Source organism: Centruroides sculpturatus, unplaced genomic scaffold, assembly GCF_000671375.1.
Source record: "Centruroides sculpturatus isolate CEXI.00-Female unplaced genomic scaffold, Cexi_2.0 scaffold264, whole genome shotgun sequence".
NCBI lineage: Eukaryota > Metazoa > Arthropoda > Arachnida > Scorpiones > Buthidae > Centruroides > Centruroides sculpturatus.
In genome coordinates, this window is record NW_019384577.1 from 667,659 (window position 1) to 680,435 (window position 12,777).

Sequence of the window (12,777 nt, forward strand, 5' to 3'; positions counted from 1 at the left end):
GAAAAAAGTGATTTTGCAATAATTTAAGTAGGGGGATATTGAATTTCTAGACGATCAATAAGCTATTTTCTAGATAGATCGATACTTATCTATATTGCAGGGTATCAACTTAACAGTATCGATTTATATGAGCGTGTGTATATATACATGTTTATCTTTAAATTTCTGCCATGTAATCACCTTATAAAATTATTTTTTATGCTTTTTTATAAACTAAATAATTAATTAATTTAAATTATAATTTATTTTCCTTATCATTTATGATAATAAAAGTATAGAAAAGTGATTATCTTGACATCAACTGATACACGAAATTACATCAGAGAATTGGGAATAATTCTGCTTATATTTTAAATTATTATAATTGTAAGTAATTAAATTTATTATTAAAATATTCTTATAAATAATTCATATGTATATATTTATTTTATTATTATCATGGTTAAAAATTCAAAATTTTTAAGACAGTGAGTATGAAAGAGGGTGAAAGATTATTCGATTTTTGTAGTTTTAAAGAACGATTTTATAAGTTATTAATGATTAATTTGATATTTTTATATAGGATACGATTAAATAAAATTATTTAAATAATAAATAGAGTAAAAATTTTTAGAAAATTAGCTTTATAAATTTTGTTTTTAGTACTCAAACTGCATAGATAATTTGATTATTATTAAGTAAAATAAATAATAACTGAGTTGAAAATATAATTTACTTTTATAAAAATAGATTATATAAAGCTTAAAAATTCAAAAAAGATCTTAAATTTAATCAAAAATAAGCAAAAACTGGAAGAAAGAATGATATAAGTTGGACGAATTTTCTTAATTTATCAATTTTTGATGACAAATTTTATATATTTTGTTTTTTATATAACGTACAATTAAATAAGGTTATTTAAATGAAAGAAAAATTGTGTATTTTAAGAATATTTAAAATTTATTTTTAAATTTTCCTTTAACTAAAATCGAAGAATCTGCATGTTGCTGCTACATATCAGTTTTCTTACTAATTAAATTATGAACCTCATTTAATGATAATCAAGTAAAAATATATATGACATTTGAGTCGAAAAAATAAAAAAATACCATTAAATTTTTATAAATTATATAGTTTATTTAGCTTCTAAATTAATTTTAAAATTCATAAACCATTAAAATTTAATCAATAAATGACAAAATTAGCAAACAGAAAAGTTTAAATTGGAAGAATTTGAAAACCTTTTCCACAATAAAATGAAGTAATTTTAATTATTTAAAAAAAAATTAAATTATTTGTAATTATTGTCGATTTTTATTTTAAAAAAAATATACAAATTTATATGTAAATTTTTGAAATTGTTTACAACTCAATGATAAAATAATAAGCGTAAATTAAATTTATTTTAAATTAAATTTTTGATGCAAATGAACAGAAAAACTGACATTCAAAAAGAGTAGAATTATTGCTTTAGGATAAAATTTGCTTACAAAATGATTAATTTGTATACGATTTAATTTATATGAAAACTGCAAATTCAATAATAAGAAACCTTAATTTTTAAATGGTTAAAATGTCTCTTAATATAATTAAATTTAAATTTAATTTATAGTATATAAAATAGCATTAAATTAATAAATTAATTGGTATACTATAAAGGGTACTAAAGTAATGTAAAATTATGTAAATTACGATTTCAAAAATACAGTAATAAAAAAATAAATTAAAGTTTAAAAGATTTTACGTACTGTACAAATGAACCTTTTCTATAGCCAGAATGCACGCATTTATAATGGAACATATATATATTTGGTTATTCTTTGTTTAATTCTTTACAGCTGCTCTACGCCAGAACAGTTTGTTTGATGTACACGTAAAATTGTATATTTTACTTTTTTACAGATTCATTAAAAATATCTTTAAGTATTATTTCTACTTAAAAGCCGAATGATCATGCAATTTTTCAAGGTATATCCTTTTATAACAAATAACCTTGAAGAATTCTTTTAATAACCTTGATGATTACAAAACTAATTTTCTAAAAGTTTACTACTTCCCCCCTTTCTTGCGTGTTAAATATATTTAAAAACTCTAAATATTTTAAAAAATATATTTTATATAAATACCTGGTTTAGTGTTTATAAAATTATATTTCTTTCTGTGATCCTCTTCTTCATCATCTTCATTACTCTGAGGTTTTTCGTTCCATGTATTTTCTGTGATTTTTGTATCTTGGTGTTGGCTTTCTTTGTTGCATTCTTCTTCCTGTTTTAAATCAACAATCTTTTGATGTAAATTTGAAAGCTTGAATTTTAATGTTAGTAATGTTTTTGAATCTTTATTTTCTACTTTTTTTGGTAAAATTGGGCGGAGGTAATTTCTATTCCTCCAATAAGATGGTGCCAATTTAAGGATTTCGTTAAAAAGTTTGGAATGCTTCCTCTTTCTGTTTTTCACGTACAAGTAATGGCATTTATCATTATCTGTTTTTACTTTATTCGATTTAATATTTCTGGAAACCGGATTTTTCAAGGATAAGTTCTTCCGTGTTTGATTCTTTCTCTTTTTTCTTGTCTTATTGTTCGTCTCTCTATTTTTACTTTTACGTTGTGAATTTTCTGATTTTCTCGGCTTCTTATTTTTTTCGCTTTTTGAAGGTTCTTCTGAATCTGTTTGTAATTTATCGCTCAGAAGGTTATCCCATTCTTTATCTTGATCATTTTCAGTGGTGCAGTTTCCTTCAGAGTAATTTGCATCAGTATCAGTAACAATACGGTCTTCGTCTATTGCTTCTTCTTCGTTTTCTTCTTCAATTGTAATAGACTCGTCAACTCGTGAGCTAATATCATTATTATAAACAGGTTTATATTTCTCATTAATTTCGAACAGATCATTTTCCATTTCTGCTAATTCATCACAACTTGGCATGATTTCAGTTTCTGCATCAGAGGAAAAATTTTCGAAAATATCTGATGCGTTACCTCTAATATCACTGATGATGAAATTGAATTCATTGTCTGAATCTTTTGCTATTGTTTTGTCTTTAGTGTTGATACTTTCTTCCTTCTCACTAATCATAAGTTCATAATCGATCCATCTATACTTTCCTATATTCTTATCGTATATCCATACTGCATTAATGTTTGGACAATCTTCGATTTTGTTGAGTACCACACGAAGATCTTTTTCTAAACATTCTTTAATTAATTTTTTCTTGTATTTGGTTGGTAATTTTGCCGTCCATTTACTTCTTTTTGTCATTAGTTTAATGGTTTTATCTTGAATTTTCCAAGTGAATTCTCGACTATTCGTTGTATTTTTCTTGGTGAGACGTATGGCTTCGGTCGTATTTGCACGTTTAAATTTTCTGCTATTTTCATTTCTACCAACTTTTATCTCCATATCATAATGTTCACGAAATATATTTTCCAACTGTTGTAATAACATTCCAATAAATAAATTGAGTTATAACTTATGGCCAAACGAAATGGCCAGATGGACATATAAAATTCTTCAAGCTTAATGGCATATAAATCTTGTTAATCTGAAACAAAATTCAATAAAAATCAAAAAGTGTCTACTCTTTATCAATGTAATAAATTAAATTTTTTTATTAATGAAATTCCTACAAGAAATAATAATAAATATATAGAATGGACAGAAAATTAAAGACAAAAATTATATCTTTTTATTAAAGCTCTATGATATAATGATTAAAGATTGAAATTTTTTTTATTTAAAACTTGAATTTTAATTTAATAAATAAGATTAATCTTAATGGATACGATAACCGTAAAAAACCACACATTAAATTCCAGCAATACTTAACTCGAAAAACAAACATTTTCGGGCTTCCTGCTAGGCTGCTTAAGGTCTTTTACACTGCGTTATACAAATTTAACATTTGAAATAATGTTTGAACCTAGAAGAATATTATATTTTATGATATTCTTTAAAGAAATTTTATAAGACTTAATAAAGAGCAATTTAACTAACTTGTAAGTCTTAGTTGTAACTTCCCCATGGCTTATCAAAGAAGGCTATCCATACAGATAATATAGGTTGACAGTCTTTAAAATTAATGCATTCTCCTTTCATATAAATGCCTTAAAAATCTCTATTTTTTCTAAAGTTCTGATTTGGTCCATTTGGAATTTTCGTATGGGTAATATTATTCAAGAATTCGGCTATGCATACTAAAATTCGCATGAATTTTTACGCATAACACTAGGGTGAAATCTTCTCCAAACACACACAACCAACCAACTTCCACCACTACACATGTGTTTGTTGACTATGATCCAATACTTAACCCAATTTATAAGGAAATTGTCAGATACGTGGGAACCAAAATCGCGTATCGTCGTAATCCAACAGCACACAAAATATTGCACAGCGGTAAGGACATCTCACACCCAAAGGAAGATTCGGAGGTCTAAAGTATATCTATCACTGATGATAGATTTAAAAGAACACTAACATATATTCGTTCTACAGTAAGATCTTTATACAAAAGAATAAGGGAGCATAAGTATGATATTAATACCAACGGACTCGACACCGCCAGGTATCAAATCTAACCTAGAGGATGCGAAGACCATGAAACGAACTTACAAAATGGATCAGAAAAACCAGAAATTTTTAAAGCATCTACGAAAATACAATGCATTAATTTTAAAAATTGCCAAATTATATCATCTGCATGAAAAACCTTTAAAAAGCCACGGAGAAATCACAACAAGTAAGACAGTTACATTGCTCTCTCTCAGGTTATTTATATTTAAAATTATTTCTTATAAAATTTTTGCAAAGGACATTATAAAATATAATAATATTCTAAATTTTGTATATAATATATTATTCCAAAAGTTAAATTTTTATAACACAGTGTAAAATATCTAAAGCAGGCCTATCAAGAATGCCAAAAACATTTGTTTTTCAAATTAAATATTGCTGGAATTTAGTGCATGGTTTCTTCTATGCATATAGTATCCTGGTTCCAGTTTTTCGTGACTTTTTACTAACTTATAAATAATTACAAATTTCAAAAAATGTCATAATTTACTTGTATTTTTGTAATTTACTTACTTAAATTTTGTAAAAATCATTATGAAAAAAAACCACAAATAAATTAACAAAGTTAGAAAATTCCATATGGAATATTTACAGATGTCTTACGTCAGTTCATATTTTCATCTACAAGGTCTTTGTCTATATATATAGTTGCATTTCCCAAAATATATAAAATCACCGTTGTACAAACATATAAAAGATATGAAGTGATAAGATATTGAATTATGTACAAATACGTTAAATTTTTGTAGTAAATTTTCTTTATAATCTACCTGAAAAGTCTGACTATCACGATCATTTTACTTGATACAAAAAAATAAATAGGAAATTTGTTTTATTTAATTAATGCAGTACAATTTCACACTAAAACAGAAACACGTTCATAAATTAAAGTAGAAGTAATGTGTGCTTCTCGTATACCGTATTCAATCGATATACATTTAATTATATTAAGGCCATAACTACGTTGCATCCGCCTAAGTTTATGAGAATTGTAACAAACGGAACCATTGCAGCTAAAACTTGATTTTTCCAACATTATTTAGCATGAAAAACGATCAATATATAAACTTTAATTTATATTAATTATTAATTTTTATATGAAATTTCTTAAATTTTGACCTTAGATGTCTTTATTCTGAAACCATGCAGCAAAGAAGTTTAACGTGTAGTTTACATTTTATTATTCCTGATACTTGTATAAAAATATATATTTTTTAAATTAAAAAGCTTTTAAATCATCAAGTTTCAATAATATCTATTAAAAAGAGATTATAAAAATAATTTTTAATTATATATATAACAACCCTCTTATAAAGAACAATATGGCAGAAATTTCAAACGTACCTAAGAAAACAATTAAATTAGCAGAAAAAATATAGTTTAAACTTTACGAAATTTTAATAACAGTATTGTCAACAATAGACTATAAATATAATATTACAGTATTGTTTGAATACACAAAAAATAATTATAACTAAAGCATTAATAGAGTTAAAAAAAGGGACATTGTTAAAAATTTTATTACGTTTCTTATTGTTTTTATAACAGTTTATAATTGTTTTCTTTACTTATCTGTGCAGTAGAATAATAAATGTATTGTACTAAGAAAGAAAAAATGCAAATAATTGACTCCTTGAAAAATTATTTTTCTTAAAAATAGATCTAATTAGAGCCTCTGAAGAGTCGAGAGGCCATCTCTTTCTTTATTTATTAATTTAATTTATTTTTTGAGGCAGTAGTATATTACAAGAGCAAAAAGGATGTTTTGTTTATATACAGTACAAGAAATGGAATGGAATTCACGAAAAATGTTTTTGAGTCCTCATTAAACGTAATGCTTGACTGAAATGCTCGGCTGGTTTCTCCTGTGATAGGGCCTGATTCTACCGGTGTACTAATAATGAATTTTTAAAGAAAATCGTGCTGCTTTGAACTATAACTACTTTACACTATAAGTTAGCATTTTCTGAAGAAAATTCAATTATAAGTTCAAATTATTTTTGTACTAGCATAAAATTCTGCTAGCAAGATTAGGGCATTTTATACAAAATTTCTAAAAAAAAACTTTATATAGAAATGTGTTTTCCAAAATTAATACATTTGCTTCTATATTACACTATCAAAAGCCAGTTTTAGAATATAAAAATTAATGAATTTTTCTATTTTTTAAATTGTATAATAATGCTTTCAATATTTAACAAAATAATAATGTAAATTAGCTGTATTTACTTTAAGAAAATGTAAATATTCAAATATGTTAAAGATTTTTAATGATTTAACTTGAAAAATTCAATGAAGTAATTCTAAAATCTCCAACCAATTAGCGTTAACGATCTTCAAGCAACTGCATCTCACACAACTCACAAAGGACTGCCTATGCTAAAAAAAAACATTATTATTAAATTTTGCGTTCTTTAATCATTTCTAAATGTTATTTCAGCTAATTTTTAAGGCATCTCTGAATATAACAAGTCTATAAAACATCAAAACGTGCCAAAAATAAGAGTAAATTAAGTTACCGTAATTAAAATAAAATCATACAAAATGATTAGATATATATTTGATTTTTTTTCTAACAATTTAACATGAAAAAGTCAATGAATACATGACAAAATTATAATTTAAATAAGAAAGAATGATCTTCATGAATTAATAGAAATAATTAGACACGAATGGAGTATTCAAATAAATAAAATTACTTACTCCCAATTGGAATAGCTAATTTTTTTCGTTTTTTTAAATATTATTTGGCTGAACTTTTTATACATAAATCTTGACTATTTTATACATTTTAAAGCATACAAGTATTAGGTTATGTAGGTGATTCTATTTAAAAGAAAAACCTTTTTATAAGAAGGGTTCGAAACATTTCTTTAATTTTCCTTCCAAAAATTCGGATTCCAATATCCATTACAGCCTTCGAAATTCCTTTTTTTAAAAAATTATTTTGAATTCAAACTTTTGTTCGAATTTGTTCGAATTTATGTTCGAATTTAATTCGAACATAAAATTCGAATATTGGTTCGATTATAGAACGATTGTAAACGTTCCAGAAANTATCATATAAACTTATTAAATAATAGTTTTTTTAATGTAATTTATTAATTTTAAATGGGTAAGAATTAAAAGAAAAGTTTTTATGAACAAAAGCAGACCCTTGCTAATTATTAAAAAAAAATGAATTCGTAGATTTGAAAGAAATTCGATTTAAAATTTTACTTTCTAAACGTTGATTGGTTAAGAAATCGAAATTTTGAATGAATTTTCGCCTATTTTAATTCGTTAACCAATCACTTTCAAGAAAATTTCAAATCTTTTAGTAATTCCTTCTTATATATTTTGCAGTGGACTATTTATATTTATGGAATTATTTAAACTTAATTTATGTTAATTTCATAATTGTCTTGCCCCTGTACATCATACTTTTCCTGTTAGAATACAATACAATCATGCCGATCATCTATCGAACTCCTTTCAGGGGTAATTTTTGAATTGAATTCATATGACTTTCGGTTTGTTTCAGAGTGTTTTATATAGTTAATCAGGGCTTTCTGCCCCTACGGTTTCCACATTTCGTATAATTTTATATCTATCTAACTTTAATCTCGAGATTAAGGAAAGACAGACAAACGGACGGACGACAATAGAAATTTGTCTACAATTTTTTTTTTTTCAAATTGTATCCCAATTAAAATTAATTATAAATTTAACTACAATTAATTTTATATATTTATTTTAACTAATTAATAACAAATATTTACTTTATAAAGATGAATAATAGTATAAATTTAAATGGTTGCAAGTAATTTAAATATAGCAAAATACATTTTAGAAAAATTATATTGGATGATGAAAAAAGTGATTTTGCAATAATTTAAGTAGGGGGATATTGAATTTCTAGACGATCAATAAGCTATTTTCTAGATAGATCGATACTTATCTATATTGCAGGGTATCAACTTAACAGTATCGATTTATATGAGCGTGTGTATATATACATGTTTATCTTTAAATTTCTGCCATGTAATCACCTTATAAAATTATTTTTTATGCTTTTTTATAAACTNGTAAATTTTAAATATTTTATTTTAGATTTCTGTTTCGAGATATATTTTTATATTAAATTTAAAGGTTATTTATTTATTCCAATCGTGTTATATTGTAGAATTGGATAGAGAAGTAAATGAAGTTACGTACGGAAGTAAAATCATTTGTCATCTTCTTTTAACAGCTCATTCAATTTAATGATACATTTCGTCCAAAGTAAAAGAAAAAAAAAATCATTTCGTAATTGCAGTTCATTCTTTATAAATAACATTTCTTTGTCAGGTTTGTTAAAATTGTTACTCTAGAAATTTAAATTTAATTTATTTTAAAAAGTAAAAAAAAAGATGCAAATTTACAAATGTCATAAATAGAAATAAACGCATAGAAACACAACAACATATATAAGTACCCAAAACACAAATAATTTCTCAAATATAAACACATAAACATAAGAAATCCACAAATATAAGTACACAAATAGAAACACACCCATAAAAATAGATACATAAAAAACGTAGCTATAAATAGACAAAAATTAACTACATATAATTACAGGCAGAAAACATATTTAAATATAAACACAAGCAAAAATCACAGACAAATATAAATACAAAAAATTACATAATATAAATACAGAAAAAAAACACTCATATTTATAATAAATAAAACCAAAACAATCTCATAAATATACATTTATAAACATTAAGTGTGCATACATTACGTTTAAACACACAAGTGTATACATAAAAATTACATGCGAAAATACAAACAAAACATTCACGCTGATACACATAAAATAAAACACATAATATACATATACTGTCTGTGCGTAAACACACGAATAAAAAGTATATAATATAATTATATAATAAAGAAACATTTATAAGATTTATAAACTTAGTATAAAATGGAGGTTAAAAATAATTTACTTTCTTATATAAGATGTATTGCTTTACATGTTTATACTTTAAACTTTATATTAGATTAAGTGAGGCTTAAAAATATCCTTTGATTCCACACGAAATGAGCTATTCATCACTTAAAAATGATGAAATTACAATTCATGTATAATTAAAAAATTCAACACTTTGCATAGTTTATGTTAATTATTGCTGGATAATTCTAGAAATAAACTAAAAATATTAAGTAAAATTAGCGAAGAAAATCTAAAAATTTCAAATGTTAGTTATCGAAATTTTTTAATAAGCGTGTAAATAATTCTTTCATAGAAAGAGAATGATATTAAATTACGCCAATGTTCTGTCTGTCTCTCACGATTTAGATGATAGATGACCAATAAATACCATTGCGTCGTCTGTCATCTGACATAAATCACGAGGGAATTTAATAAAATTTAAGTTGACGTGTTCTTCCGAATGTGATGCCAAAAGTATTTTGGCATTTTACATTCAAATCTTATACTTTTATGGGAATTTAAAGGGTTAAATGAACGTTTTCATGTCAATTCATGCACCATTTCTTGAATTCACCGTTTGGGATGAAAATTGTCAAATGAAAGTTTTACTCCAAATTTTTTTCAATTCATATTACCATATTTTTTCCATCAAGAGAAAAGCTTGACGTGGATTGAAGTGGAAATTTTCGAGTAAAAACGTATTAAATGAAACTTACCCATGGAAAGTTTTCACTTCAGTTCATATTTTCTTACAGATTGAAGTACCATTTCAATCTGTAAGAAAATATGAACTGAAGTGAAAACCTTTCATCTTACTAATTCACGCGAAATTTTTCATTTTGTGACTATTTTTATCATAATTGGAATGGGGAATTTCGTATAAATACAGTTAAATAAAACACCGCTTCAATCCATGATACATTTTACTCCACCATTCCTTTGTGAAGAGATGAATTGGAATGAAAACTTTCATTTAACCAAACGTTTCGCTTCTTAAACATATAAAATAAAACGAGAATTCATATAAAATAAAACGAGAATTCAAATGAAAAATTCGTATGAGGTAAATAAACTTCGTTATCACGTCCATCATGCATTTTATTATAACTCGAGGGTATGGTTTGATTTGACGAATACGGCAACGCAATTTGCCAGTCCGTAGGTCAGGCGCGAATCTACTAGTGTTTAATGAGATATTTACTTGAGGAAATGAAATGGATTGAGGTGGAAACTCATTTAACCAATGTTTTCTAAGAATTTTTATTCCAACGAGTAGTAAAATTAAAAAAAAAAAATTGAGACGAAGAGCTTGGAATATGAAGAATAAATTGAAACCATTCATTGCAACTAGTATCCATCGTATTAGAATGAAGAAAAACATGAATGAATTATATTTAAATATAGAATAAGTATTGCAAATATTATAGTAAGAAATGAACATATAGAATCATCTACTTATCAAATGACATCATTGTTAGCATTATTATAATCCACATTGAAACGACGATTGCAATATGAATATTTAATATCCATATAAATTGCTATCGTCGTTGCAACTTCCAACATTGATACCGTTATGATAAATATTTGATTCCATCAATGGTAGGACTATGTATTCCATATTAATCATACCAATATGCCTGAAAGTATATTGAAATCCATACTGCATTAACGTTACAACACTATTCTAAATACATTTTGATAAGTTTGATACATTTTCTGCACAGAACTTTTTCAATTTCTACATCCAATACTACTAAACCCAATACTCTTGATCATATTTTATAAGAAAATATTGTAAAAAATATAAATTCCTTCAAGCCAAAATATAGAAACGAGTATCTGTAAATCTCATCATTTTGCAATTCATTTTGCAATTCTCAAGGTTAGGAAATAAAATTCATGATGCTTGAAAAATACATATATATATATGTATATATTTGTAATGTTAAATCTTTAATTACATGTTTTTAATATGATAATTTTCTAATACATAATTGTTTTTAACTCATTTTTTTTTAATCTGTGGGCACTCGGAGGGCCTTTTTTTAGCAAGCCAATTATGGGTGAGGGACAGCGACCGATATATCCAGACCGATCACTCCGAAAAATTCCTGGGAATTTTGGCTCTAAAGAGATAGAATGCCATCTTAACTGTTCGACCATATAATTTTAACTTTCTGAATATGAATTTTATGAAGAATCATGAAATTCAATGAACTAGCTAACTGTTACAAGGCGTTGTATATAATACTTTTATAAAACAGTGACTTGTAACTTTTATAAATCTTTACAAATACATTTTATACGTTATCTATTTTATTATTATTTATATTAAATTAATTATTCTATCATGTTTTACGTCAGCATGATTTGTTATGCATAACTTTAGCAAAAGATTTTTTTATCGATAATGGATGTAAAGAATGAAACTTTTCATTTCTAATTAAAAGCTGTAGAATAATTTTTCCCATTAAATTAGTATTAAAATCAAAGTTCCCTGAAATAAATTAAATATATATTTCTTGATTTTATATTATTTTAAAAATTTGACAAATTTAAATACTATTTTTACCACAATTTAAGATTAAAATGATCTTTTTCTGTAATTTTTCAAATATTATCAATACAGATTTTATGAACTTCATGAAAGAAAAACATGAGTATGCATTTTTATACTTTTTATGAACGTTATAATTGTATACATGCTAATTACTAATAAAAACATTACTAAATATATGTTAACATTAATAAAATATTATTACTATAATTGCACTTCGTTTTATAACCATGAATGTGCAGAAAATTTGATTTTTTTCAATCCTCCTTTAGATGTAACCATGGTGCAATTTCTAAAAATCTTAACAAGAAATTCGAAGAATTCTCATAAATTAGAACTTATACAAAAGAAAATTTCCATAATTAATTATTAATGAGAAATTACGTAAACGTTTAAGGGAATCAATTAAAAATTTTAATGAAAATAGACTGAAATCTTTTATATAAAATGTTCAGAAATTAGTGAAGTGCTGCCATTACTGTTAGCCATTAATCTTGAGTGATGTAATAAAAAATTTTATTTCATAAATTATATAGTGTAATAAAATTAAATTAATATTTTAGTAATATGAAAATAGATCTAAACATGCCTCAAGGCTATTTCCGTTAAAAATATGTAAAAAATTTATAAATTATACATGAAGTAATATTGTATATTAGGAGTTGTGTTATTAACTTCAATATTTTGTTGTGTTAGGAGC

General features: G+C 24.8%; 1 protein-coding gene across 5 annotated transcripts in view; it reads right to left on the minus strand.

The window, feature by feature from the left end:
* Window positions 1–12,777, minus strand: part of LOC111624382 (glutamic acid-rich protein-like) — a 33,111-nt gene that overhangs the window by 6,300 nt on the left and 14,034 nt on the right. For 2 of the 5 annotated variants that reach the window (XM_023367213.1, XM_023367209.1), the window contains exon 2: window positions 2,106–3,523. In XM_023367213.1, coding sequence (XP_023222981.1) covers window positions 2,106–3,426 — 1,321 coding nt within the window. In that variant the 5' untranslated portion in view covers window positions 3,427–3,523. Of the gene's footprint in view, window positions 1–2,105; window positions 3,524–6,783; window positions 6,895–7,257; window positions 7,495–8,751; window positions 8,853–12,777 lie in introns of those variants that run through there. The other 3 variants (XM_023367211.1, XM_023367210.1, XM_023367212.1) reach the window with 3 other exon arrangements.